The 12,884-nt window shown below is 45.7% G+C and overlaps 1 protein-coding gene across 1 annotated transcript; it reads left to right on the forward strand.

The window, feature by feature from the left end:
- The first annotated feature begins 6,888 nt into the window (after positions 1–6,888).
- LOC114624083 (putative mitochondrial import inner membrane translocase subunit Tim8 A-B) lies at positions 6,889–7,182 on the forward strand. Its single transcript, XM_028770851.1, has one exon. The coding sequence runs from the start codon at positions 6,889–6,891 to the stop codon at positions 7,180–7,182; it is 294 nt and encodes a 97-aa protein (XP_028626684.1).
- Positions 7,183–12,884: the final 5,702 nt, after the last annotated feature.

Raw genomic sequence — 12,884 nt, forward strand, 5'->3', positions numbered from 1 at the left:
AAAAATGCAATTTTGGGGGCTGGAGAGATAGCTCAGTAGTTAAGAGCATTCGCTGATCCTACAGAGGACATAGGTTTGGTTCCCAGGCCCACATAGTAGTTCACAACTCTGTAACTCCAGTTCCAAGGGGTCCTATGCTTTCTTTGACTTCCTCAGGCATTAGGTATGTGCATGGTACACATTCACGAAAGCAAAACACTCATACACATAATCGAATCTTTTAAAATTAATTGTTAATTAATTGCAAAAAATAAAACACACTTTTCCAGGCTCCCACAGACAGGGAGGGACAGAGGCACCCACCCACATCTTCAAGCATGGATGTGACACGCTACCTTAATACAAATGACCGAGGCGACCAGAGTGCTTGAGCAGCCGGAAGACAGTCCACATCGTGACTTTAGGTTCCAGCTCCTAGAAATATGGAAGAGTAAGTGTCTGGTGTCTTAGGCCACCCAGTTCATGGTGCTTCATGTAGCAGCTGCAGGAGACCTACAGAGTGGGAGCCACAGTCAGAGGCCACCCAGGTCTTGCAGGGGCCCTGGACTTGCTACACTGTCTCCTAGCAACTGCTTCTAGAGGCTGGGCAAGGATGTGATGGGACCACTTTTTAAAACAAAACTTGGACTCTGGCAGCCTAGCAGCCACCTATCCCAACACATCACTTAGACGACAGTGAAGTGATTGATTTGTTGAGGTCACATTGGAGAAAGGGACAGAAGGGGTTCTGATGACCTTGAAAAAAAAATTCTTGGAAGCTGCTTAAAAAAAAAAAAGACTCTTTGCTTAAACCTGTGATGCAGTATGGAGGCCTGGCCTCTCTGTCTTTGTCTGTGTGTCTGTCACCTTTACTTGATCGCCTCTTCAGTACAGCATGCTAATCGCTGGAGGGGAGCCTGTCTAATATCTCCCTTCAAAGCTGAAGGCTCGGGACTGAGTCATCTTCTTCTGAGTGAACTGTCAGAAGCACAGTTGGACACGGTCATTTTAAAACGTCAGGATTCATTGGCTTGTGGTAAATTCACGAGCTCTTTCAGTCACCTTGGAGTCTAAGGAGAACGAGGCTGCCGGCCAGACACCCCATCTCCACCCCAGACGTGGGCAGTTATCCACAGTGGTCACACTGGAGCAGAGGTAATCGTTTAGAGGGCAGGCTGCCTTGCAGGGCTAGAGTTAAGGTGCCGGTGGGCAGGGTCACACTCCCCTGGGACTGTTCGATGACGTATCCTTCTTTCCCCCACCTGCCCAAATTCATTCTCTATTTGAGCCTGAAGCTCATGTCAGTACTCCACAGACAGACCCCTCCCCCTCGTGATATCTGTCTGACTACCCTCAGTATCTGGTCGGATTCCTCACATTCTGTGTCTGAACACCGTTGTCTATCTTCAGCAGAAATCCTGTCAGGATGAAGTAGAAGGAAGAAACTCCTGACTCCATATTTCTATTCTAGTAAGTTCCTTCTACATTCCTGTCATTTGTTAGTAGACCTCCACTTGTCCATGGTGTGTTAGAACAGAGTCTAGCTCTAGCTCTACTGACAGCAAGGACGGTAGATACAGCTTAGTGGTGTAGCACTTGCCTAGCATGTGCAAAGCTACGTTCAATCATGACACTGAAAAAGAAGTCTGTGGCAAAGCCCCGTTTCTCCTATTACAGCAGTTGCTGCCTAAAACTTGCCTTCTCTACTCTACCCTTCAGCTCTGGCTTTGGTTTAAAAATACTTGCATGTATGCACGCATACACACACACACACACACACATACACACACACACATGCATTTGCTCACCCCTCACAATCCACCCCCGCTTCCAGATAGGAAACACGATCCCAGGGGCATACAGTCTGACTCCAGTCCTCAATGAAAGGAAGACTCTTTGGAGTAGCCTGTCTACAGAGCATACCAGTGTCTACCCTGGGGTTTGCCAGCTATGACTAAGAGGGTGGTTCTTCTTCCTCTACCCTTCCTTCCCTGAATAATTCATTCACAAACCACACTGAGTTTCAGTACATAGTGTGGGGAGGAGGCGTGAGCAGGCCTGGTGCAGGAAGGGGAACTGTTCAAAGGCCAGGTTCAGTTCAGAAGGGTCTAAGTCACAAATCCATTCACCGTCCAGAATCAACCTAAGTGCACACGGAATGCTCTCCCAGGGCCACTGGATAACTTGTTTCCGTTTCTTGACTTGGTTTGGCCTCATCTTGGTTGAGCTCACTGCTCAAGTGCCTGGTCCCCCTATTTGGTTTTTCCTATGGTTCCGCCTCAGGACATACTACCTCCATTGTTCACTTCCTCAACCTGACATCCTGGGCCCCTTCTCACTGTCCACAGACTATTCTTCCCTGGAGTCTTGCCACAAGTCCTCTGAAGCCTCCCACCTCTGCAGAACCCGCAACCCTTGCCCCTCCTTGTGTGTCTGCCCCTGGATAGGAACTCACTGGACTCATGTATGCTGCTTCTCCAACAGTGGAGTCTGGGGCACAGTTCTAGGCGTGAGACATTGCTTAGGATGCTGTGCCCTGCTGGAAGACACAGCAGAGTCACACCCAGGGAGAGCTGCCTCAATAGCTATGGGTGTAGGGAAGTTGGCATGGGTTGAATAGTCAGAGATCCAAAGCAGGAGCCACCAAGCTTGTGGGACCTTAAACCTCAGACCGGGGCCACCTAACTCTCAATTGGGGTCTTCTGCTCTTGTGCTTCTTGGTGTTGGTACAAACCTCAGAAAAGAGAGTATTACATGACCAGTTCCAGGGCTGGCCATCAGATTGGTGTGCTGTAAGCTCTTGCCCCAGGCTTGTCAAAGGTGTGCTCCTCACCCCTTCTTTGCACCCAGCTCGGCTCATGCTTCTCCCTCAGTAATTCGAAAGTTTCCACTCTCCCTGTATGGCATTCTGCTCTTGGGAAGTACTGCTCACTGAAGCCTTACTATGAAGTTACTCTCTCGTCATTTCCTTCCCACAAAAAGTACCTGTCTTTTGAGAGCCACAGGTGTGTGACTGGGAAGGGTAAGGTACAGTTCTCTTCAGAGGCGATTGATTACCAATAATGCAATCGTGTGTGGGAAGAACTATCGGAAGATCTTCCAGAAGTCCTCTCAAGTGTCTCCTCCAAATACAACCCAGAGAGCCATTCTGGACATATCAGCAGGTTTTGCTCTATGGCATGAGATTAGACTCTGGCCCGTGCTTCCAGAGAGAATGGCATGATTTACTGAGCAGAGTTAGGTTAGGAGAGCAGCACAGCAGGACCAGAGAGGGCTGGAACCAAGAGCAAGGTAATGAAAGGACATCTGCAAGCTGACTGAAGACCTTACCTGTACCCAAGATGGTCCCTGCTAGCTCACCTCGCTCACCAAAGGGCAGTGAACACACAAGGATGTCAACAAAGACCTGCTGAGCAGCCAGCCACTCTCCTATCTGCAAGCATGGGAGGTGTCCATGTGCATGCCCTTCTGTGGAAAAGGAACCGTTCAAGCACGGTGCTAGACTCTCTAGCTTCCTTCCTTTACAACCCTGCTAAAAAACAAACAAACAAACAAACAAACAACAGGGTGCCAGACAAGGTGATCTCTCTGCTTCAGGATGCTGCCTTACTTAGAGTAGAGGCTTTGTGGGTAACAGGGAGTATGAGGGGCAAAGTCACCCCAGGAGGCCTGCTGCATTTCTGCTCCATTTCTGAGCCCCCCACAGACAGATTTATACTGTATATGTAACAACCAAGCCACTAGTGCTAGGAAATTCAAGAGCAGTAACTGTTTTCTGACTGGGAGCAGTAAGACAATAAAGCAGGAAGGAGCCCTGGCTCCAGACTCCCTGGGCTGTGTGGTTTGGTGACTTGATGGAGCTGGAAAGACACACTTGCAACCCAGACATCCATTAACTGTCATTCTAGTGCAAATTAAATTGTCTCTTCACCAGCAGGGAAAGGTAAAAGAGGCTGGGCTGCTCTGTGGGCACCACTGTTCTCTTCTTTCCATTTCACAGAAAATGGTTTGCCCTGCTAGAGCACTGGCTAATAAGAGAAGACTTCACACATCCATTGATTAGGACTGTGCTTCCGATGTCGCTGAAACGTGACTGTTTCTGTTTCTTCAGAGGCTTGCGCTGAACCCCGAATAAGACCCAATTCTGTCAGCAGCCAGTTCTATGACCTGGTCTGAGTAGCATGCATGGCTATGTGACTAGGCATATCTGCTCAAGTTCTCTGCTTTCCCGCAGGCTACAATGTGTCAACATACCCCAAACTCCTATGGACTTTTCCCATTTGTAAATTGAGGCCCCAAATGATGCCTTCCAAATTCCAGGTCAGTCAAAGATAACTTAGATTTAAAAAACTCCCAAATAGCCATACATTTCCTTCCCTACTGCCTGCATATGGAAGAGCTGAAACAAGTTTTACAGATAAATGGCTGACAAACATCACAAACTCGGGTAAGTAATGTCTTTCATGGCCTCGAGCCAGTTAGAATCAATCCCTTTGTTAAACAGTGCCACCTAGGAAGTCAATAAAGGCAAGATATTATGAGATGCCCCCTCATATTGTGTACACCCATTTTTCATCCAGTAAGCATTTACTGGGGAGCCAGTGTGAACTAGGCACACACTAAGTTCGTGAGTGTGAATGAACGTGATTGCCAAGTGCCTGTGTCCATGCATATACATAAGTAACAACCTGAAAAGGCCAACCAAGGCACCTTCAAGAGAACAAAAAATGTTTGTCTCAGTCAAGATGAGGAGAGTCACCCAAGGAGAAAACAAGAATTCTAATTGCCCAGAGGAAGTTCCCAAATGGCACCCCAAAGGTGTTAGTCTTACAGTTTTACAGATGTAAATAGGGGAAAGGGTTGGGCGGGCATGTGGCTCAATGATAGTGTGCTTGTGTAGCATGCAGGAGCCCTGGATTCAGTCACCAGAACTGCTGCAAAAAATTAAAAGAATGTTCTCTTGTTCGATGACAAGTGTGATGGTTGTATTCCTTACCTTTATGGCATCCAAGTCTCCAGAAACCTGCCTAACTGGGTCTCTTGTATTTCTATAGATTGAAGAACTTTATGACTTTTTCTTGTGACATTTTCTTAAAATTTTTAAAAACGTATTTCAAATGCTTGGCTGCATGTATGTCTGTGCATCACCTGCATGCCTGGTGCCCACAGAAGTCAGAGATGGTGTCAGATCCCCTGGAGCTGGAACAGACAGTTGTGAGCTGCCATGTGGGTGCTGGGAACTAATTCTAGTCCTCTGGAAGAACTTCAGTTGTTTCTAACATCAGAACCATCTCCAGCCTTCCAAGCTGTTGGGTTCAGGATGGAAACCAAGAAAACTCACTTCATATACAGAAGCTTAAAAATGAAAGCATTATTTTCTGAGCGCTCTGTGAGGCGGCCAGCTCTAACTGAATCCCTGAAGGGAGATTGTACATTTTTAAAAGATGGGAACATCAGGCAAAGGGTGACCTGGGGGAGCTGCAGTGTTATCCAATTGTATTTTGACATTAAGGGTCAAGCAAAGGAGAACCCATTGGAGACTGGGTCATATCCAGGGGACCTGGCTTCAAGGTCCTTGATTCATTCCCCTGGACATTATTAGGTCCTGATCTCATTGTGATAAGGGGGCAAAGGATCGACCCAGCAGCATGTAGTTAATTAGGGCATAACAGGGAATTGGTTATGTATTTTTACAACTTGTGCACCTTGGTTTAGATAACAGCAATTTCTACTGGTTAACAGTTAAGAAAGCGTTTGGAGAAGTGGGATAGGTGTTCGTTCCTAGGACTGGAAATATGAACTGGTTTGACCCTGCCAGCAAGATGGAGAAGCTGTCCTTGAAATAGTTGGACTCAGACAACTGTCTCCTTACAAGTTGTATCTGAGATGTCTGGACTCAGACAACTGTTTACAACAGAAGCTGTTCAGCTATAGGGACGTCCCCAGCTCCACAAGGGTCCAAAACCTTGAATTTAATTTCTCCCTGTGTTTAAATGGAGTCTGAAAACAGAGTACTTAGAATAAGTTTTTTTGGCTTGTTGCCAACATAGTGACATTTTTCAATCCCTCTTTGTTTCCCATTTTTTGACCAAAATCTTCTTAAAGGTTAAGATTAAAGAGCTGAAGGTCTCACATCCTGTAAAAGGCTTATTTTCAGTGGTCATGCCCCACAGGAAAGAAGAGGAGACTTCAGTTAGAAGGCCAGGACCAAATGTGCGGGTGGCAACAGGCGTGCAGGAGGCTGAAGTCAGACAAGTGTGTTCATGGTATCCGTTAGTATTTTCTTCCACTTCTCCCCCAATCTGGAATGTTGGAAACAGAACAAGAAAGAGCAATCTGAAATCCTGACATCAGGATTGCTCCTCAGGAGTGACACCCCACCTGATGTCTAGGAGACTGAGGAGACTGAGGTAAGGATGACGACAATCTGTCCAGGGTTGAAAATGGAGGGAGACTTTGTCATCTAGTAGGACCCGGTAAAAGTTAGGACCAATTAGAATTGAGCGCCATCAGTCAGAAACACTTTCTGAGAATGGTCTGTAGCCCTCTGTTTCTTCAAAAAATCCAGTCAAATTTTATCTTGGAGAATTTAACCAACGGGTTTAGCCAAAGGTCTCAAAAACATTGCTTCCTCGGTTCATTGTCTTCTTTATTCAGCCTGACTTTGATTGGCATTTTATAAAACCATCAGTTTGTTCATTAATGACCTGGAAAGCCTTGCGGGGTCTAATAGTGTTAATTCAAGAGTTGCTTTCAAATCTTAACTAAGATAAGCGGAGCCAGGAGGAGCTGCCAGCGGACTAAAAGGGCAATGCTTCCTAGGTGGGCCTGAGTCAGCCATGATACTTCCGGTTCCTGTTCCCTAGCCGGACGCCTGGTGGATATCACTTCCGGTCCTTGCTTGCTGGCATGGAGTCGTCTTGGTCTTCCTCGGGAGGCAGCCTGGGATCTACAGACCCACACCTGCAGCGTTTCATGGAGGTGGAGGTGCAGAAGCAGCGGGTGCAGCTGCTCATCCACCACATGACGGAGCTCTGCTGGGAGAAGTGCATGGACAGGCCTGGGCCCAAGCTGGATGGCCGGGCCGAGCTCTGCTTAGTGAACTGCGTCGAGCGCTTCATCGATACGAGCCAGTTCATCTTGAATCGACTGGAGCAGACCCAGAAGGCCAGACCATTGTTCTCAGAAAGCCTTTCCGACTGATCTCAGCTTTTCTCTCCTTGGAAGAAGGTAGGTGGGGAAATGGAGAGGGTTTTTTTTTTTTTTTTTTTTTTGGCGGGTGTGGGGTGTTTGTGGCGTTGAGGGTCATGGGGGGTTGAGTTGTGTGTGGTCATTTATTTCTTTCTGTTTTTTTAGATAGGGTGTCACTGTGTAGCCTGGAATAATGCATTTGCCTGCTCCTGCCTCCTGAGTGCTGTGATTAAAGGGGTGTGTGTGTGTGTGTGTGTGTGTGTGTGTGTGTGAAAAAGAGAGAGAGAATATGTATACCACATGAGTCCAGTGCCCATGGACGCCAGAAGAGGGCTTCAGATTTCTGGAGCTGGAGTTACAGGTTGCACAGGGAGACCAAGAAGTGCCCTTATCCGTCAAGGCATGTCTCCAGCCCATGGGTTGTGTTTTAAACGGTAATGTTGTGAAAGTGATTCACAGATGAACGAGACTTTAGGTAGATGTGAGGCCCGGCTCCCCACAAGGCCCCCTTAACTGCTGAAATTGATAGTGGAACTGTATTCCATAATTTGGAACCACATAGGTAAATCTCTATTTGTGTGAGTTCTTTTTAGATATTATATTAGAGCTTATTAGGTGAAGCCAGGCTTAATCACACATGCCTTTAATCCTAGCACTGGGAAGCAGATAGACTACATGTTTGAGGCCAGTCTGGGCTATATAGTGAGATACTGTATTTCTTAAGAATTTCTTAAGAAATCAAAATTTATCGTTACAATTGTCCTAGTTAGGGTTTCCATTGCTGTAAGGAGACACCATGACCAGGGCAACTCTTATAAAGGACATTTAATTGGGGCTGGCTTACTGGTTCTGAGGTTTAGTCCATTATCATCATGATGGGAAGCATGACAGTGTCCAGGAAGGCATGGTTCTGTAGGAGCTAAGAGTTCTACGTCTTGATTCAAAGGCAAACAAGAGAAGACTGTCTTCCAGGCAGCTAGGAGAAGGATCTCAAAGCCCATTCCGACAGTGACACACTTCCTCCAACAAGGCCACACCTCCTAATAGTGCCACTTCCTGGGCCAAACGTATTCAAACCACCACAATTATAACTGAAAACTTATGAGAAAAGGAAAGGGAGGGGAGGGGAGGCAGGAGTGAAGGAAACAACTGAGGGAGAATATGTTGATATTTCACTGAGGCTCTTTATCTAGTGGTGTCAGGGCTGGGAATAAGACCAGCAGGATAAGATCCTACAGTACGCTTCAGACGGCTCTTTCCTTCCCCTGTGACTTATTAGGTATCCATCCTACAATGTGCTCTCGAGGTAGAACAGGCAGCCTGAGACTCTGTGGGCCTTTTTCGTAAAGGAGTTTGCTGATGAACTTAATTCTCACTACTAGACTACCCTAGGAAGAACTTAATGTACTCTTGTCTGTATAGCAGCGTGCAAATAGTTTCAGGGTTTGCCTTAAGACATATAAAGATGTGTGTAGTTTGAGGGATGGGGCGTGCCTGAGTGCTTATTACTACAGGATCCATTTATTATTTTGATTGATGTAAGAAAAGTGTCTGTGAGGTTTGGGGGTATAAAGCATACCCCCAAAGCAAAACCTTTAGCTTTCAGAATTCTTTCCGTTGTCTCTACAACCTTTTCTTGGAAGATCCAACCTGTTGGGCTTTTAGGTAAAGGGCGGTGGGCAGAAGGGAGGGAGAGAAGAAGTGAGGGGGAGAGAAGGGGAAGGGATAGGTATCAGAATAAAGGAGCTTCACTATGGACAACTTTTTTTATTTTTTATTTCCCTCACCCCTTCCTTTCTCCCTCTTGCTCCAGGCCCCATTTGCTCTGCTCCTTCCAGTATACTGTCGCTGTCTTCAGACACCCATATGAGGACATCAGATCTCATTGCAGATGGTTGTGAGCCACCATGTGGTTGCTGGGATTTAAACTCATGACCTCCAGAAGAGCAGTCAGTGCTCTTAACCACTGAGCCATCTCACCAGCCCTGGACAACTTTTTTTTTTAAAGACAGGATCTTGCTTGCTATGTAGCTGCCAGACTGGCCTGGAACTCACCATGTAGATCAAGTTGACCTTGAACTTGGAGCAGATCCTCTGTCTCAGTGTCCTGACCACCAGGAACATGGGCATATACCACCCACCATAGCTGGCTTGGTTATTTCTTAAGGAATCAAAAGAATTTATCATTACAATTATGACTGAAAGCTTTCAAGATGTATCTGATTCCAGAACTCTCATACCATTTGGAATACATGATAATAATATATTTATACAGGTACAAGTCTTTTGAGCTTTCAGGTGCCCTCTAGAGATCTCAATGTGTTTAGAATTTGATTTGGAGATATCTGTTTAAAAGACGGAGGGGTTTAAGATAATTGATCAAGCATGACCTTGGTTAATCATTTAATCAATCACAATAAAAATGTAAGGGGGCCTATAAGATGGCTCAGAGGGTGAAGCTGCTTGTCACAGGAGCCTGTCAACCTTCATTTGATACCTGGCGCCCACATAAAAGTGAATAGAGAGAACTGAGTCCACAGAGTTGTCCCCTGCCCTCTGCTTGCATGCTGTGACAGCATACACTCAGAACAACAATAAATTTAAGGAAAATAAGTTTTAACCAAAGCTCAGCTCCTTCAACATTGAGAAACTTCTTCAGTAATCAGGGAGGAAGAGAACACAGGGCTTTTCAGTTTTTACTAGCTGTGACTGACTGAGATCCAACGGGAGATAGGAATTAGTACAGCACTGGGAGGAGAGAGGTTCTGACTTCTTATTGCTGTGTCTGCAGCAGGGCTAGAGGGTATAGAGAAAGAGGAATCCAAGGCCAGGGATGCATGTGAGAAGGGTTAACCAGGAGAAGGCGCTGCCACAGTGTTGGGCTGTTCTCACGTGTGAATGGGATTCCCTACAGAAAGTTTTCTTCTTTCCAATCCCTGTTCCTTAGGGGTTCAGATGCCATCTATTGGGAGACGGATGAGAAAATCCTGAAATAGTCTGTGCCTGCAGGAAGTAAGCAACTCGCATGGAGAGGCCGGAGTCAGGAGGCACCGAGCTCTGTTGGGTCACCGTGCACAAGAGCCTCTTCCTTGGGGGCTGGAGACATGGCTCAGCAGCGAAGAGACTTGTTACTCTTGCAGAGAGCCAGTCCATCTGATGGCTCTCAACTGTTTATAATGCCAGTTCTGGCGGACTCAACACCTCTCCTGACCTCCAGGGCATCCTAGACACATGGCGCACTTACGTTCACATAATGGTCTGGAAAAATGACTCAGTGATAAAGACTACTGCTTGCTCTTCCAGAGCACCTGCATTAATTTCTCAGCAACCACATGGTGGCTCACAGCATCTGTAACTCCAGTTCCAGGGGATCCTATGTGGTCCTGCCTCCTCTGGCATCCATAGGCACTGCACACACATGGCAAACAGACATGCATGTGGTAAAGCACCCATGCACACAAAATAAAAATAAACGTTAAATGACTGTACATATAAAATTAAAGGAAAGGAACCTGTTCTTTGTAACCTATCAGCTTTGGGTAGGACTGACACAATGAACTCTATTTTTCCTTCCTCCCACCCTCCCTCCCTTTGCTTCCTCCTTTCTTCCTTCCCATGTGTGCTTGTCTTGTTTGACCACTTCATCCCTCATCTCTGAACAATTTTCTCTGAAGACATTGCTGATCAACCGTCCTGTGTTTTAGTCCTGGTCCCTTGGTGCCAGGGTGAGATTTGTCCAGGTTGTTCATGTGCATGTGTGTAGTTGGCTTGGCTTGCAAGTGTGTCTGTTCAGTGCTTGTGTGTGTGTGTGTGTGTGTGTGTGGTTTCTGTTCAAAGGCCAGAAGAGAGCACTGGATGTCAGCACTGGACATACAGGTGACTATGAGTCTTCACTTGGGAACTGGGAATCAAACCCAGGTCATCTGGATAAGCAGCCAGTGTCTTACTGCTCAGCCATCTCCCCAGCCCTTTGTCCTTGTCAACACAGGAGTCCTTGCCACACAGGAGTCTCTCAAATAAAAATTAGCACTTTCTTGGCCTGGTGTAGGGGCACATGCCTGTAACACCAGCAGGCAGGAGGCAGAGCAGAAGGTGGGAGGGTATTGAGTTGGAATACAGACCAGGCAACATACTTTCAGGATAGCTTGGGCTGCAGAGCAAGAGCTGTCTCAAATTATATCCCCGTATTTATAACTTCCTTTTAAAAACACACCTCACGTTCCTCCAAGGCAGCGGTTCCCCTTTTACTTGGAGTTTCAGTCATTACCCTTAGCAGTCCTGTGTCAGCACCTTGTACAACAGCTTACAACATCTATAAAGTATGCGCTGATTTTCTAACAACCCTTGAATGTGGACAGACCCAATATATTTAAACTTGTTTGAAGTAATAAAGCAAAATGCTAAAGCATATAAAATTTAAACATGATCAATGATGTTTTATTATTTTAACTCATTTAGGAATGATTCAGACCTCAACTGTACATGATTTAGCTCCATATACATGACTTTGTAGTTGTTTTGAGATCTCATGTAGACCCTGAACTCCTGACTGTCCTGCCGTCTCCTTCCACGTGAAGGGATTATGTGCATATACCACCACATGTGGTATTTCATTTATTGTAACATGAACTTAGAGCTTTATAAACATACAGACTTGGATATTACCATTTTTCAAAGTTGTTTAAATTTAAAAAGTATTTAGGGATGGGCAAGACAGCCCAGCAAGTGAAACTATCCCTTGGCAAGCTTGACAGCCTGAGCTAGACCCTGTAGCTGCTGTGTGCTGTGACTGCTTGCACTCTGCTCCCACCCACAAACAAATAAGCAATAAATATAAAGAAATAAAAAGTGAAAATTTCCCTGTATCAGTGAGGTAGGAAGTACATAACATACAAACGTGTGTGTAGGTAGAAGTTTACATGTAGACCTAAGGCACACATTTGTGCATATCTACATACTAAAATAGAGATAAAAAGATCTTGCACCTTCCATTTGGGGTTCTTCACTGGCTGGCTTGTTAGTAGTCTTATGTCAGTCTTTTTATCATATGTTTCTTACCTCAAATTATCTGTACAGCCAAGCAATCCTAAATTCATATTTTAAGGACAAGACTTTCTGTTAAAACAAGGTACAAAATGTACATCTTAAATAAACAGAATGTAGTCCTAAATACCACTATTTGCATGGAAAAGAAGAGAGCACAGAAAGGCTAAGCCCAGATAAAATGACCAAGGGGAAGACAAGTAGATTTAAGATCTTTTCCTGTAGTCTGAGTCTGTAGAGAGGGGACCACCATTAGAGTAGAAATGTTTGGGTTTTTTTTTTCAGTTTTATTTTATAAAGACTTTGAGAATAGGGAGTTTCAATGACGGAAAGTCACACTTGGGAGCTTAGTTAAGCCAGTGGACGTAAGTTCTTCTGATAGAGCCACTGTCTTCTAGCCACTGACTTCAGGACACAGCCCTTTAACAAACAAAGCACGGGGCACTTTCTGTGCATACTTGGGCTGGCTTTGAGAGGGCATCTGTATCCCTTACTTTTCTGCTGCTGTGATAGAATATCATGACTGAGTTGACTCAAGGGACAGAGTTTACGTTTTAGGATTCCAGAGGGAGAGTTTGTAATAGCAGGAGACATAACAGTAGGCAGCTGGAGGAGGGAGAAAGAAAGAGAGAGGGAGAGAGAGGGAGAGAGAGGGAGAGAGAGAGAGAGAG

The sequence above is a fragment of the Grammomys surdaster genome, unplaced genomic scaffold (assembly GCF_004785775.1).
Source record: "Grammomys surdaster isolate TR1022 unplaced genomic scaffold, NIH_TR_1.0 65, whole genome shotgun sequence".
Classification (NCBI taxonomy): Eukaryota; Metazoa; Chordata; class Mammalia; order Rodentia; family Muridae; genus Grammomys; species Grammomys surdaster.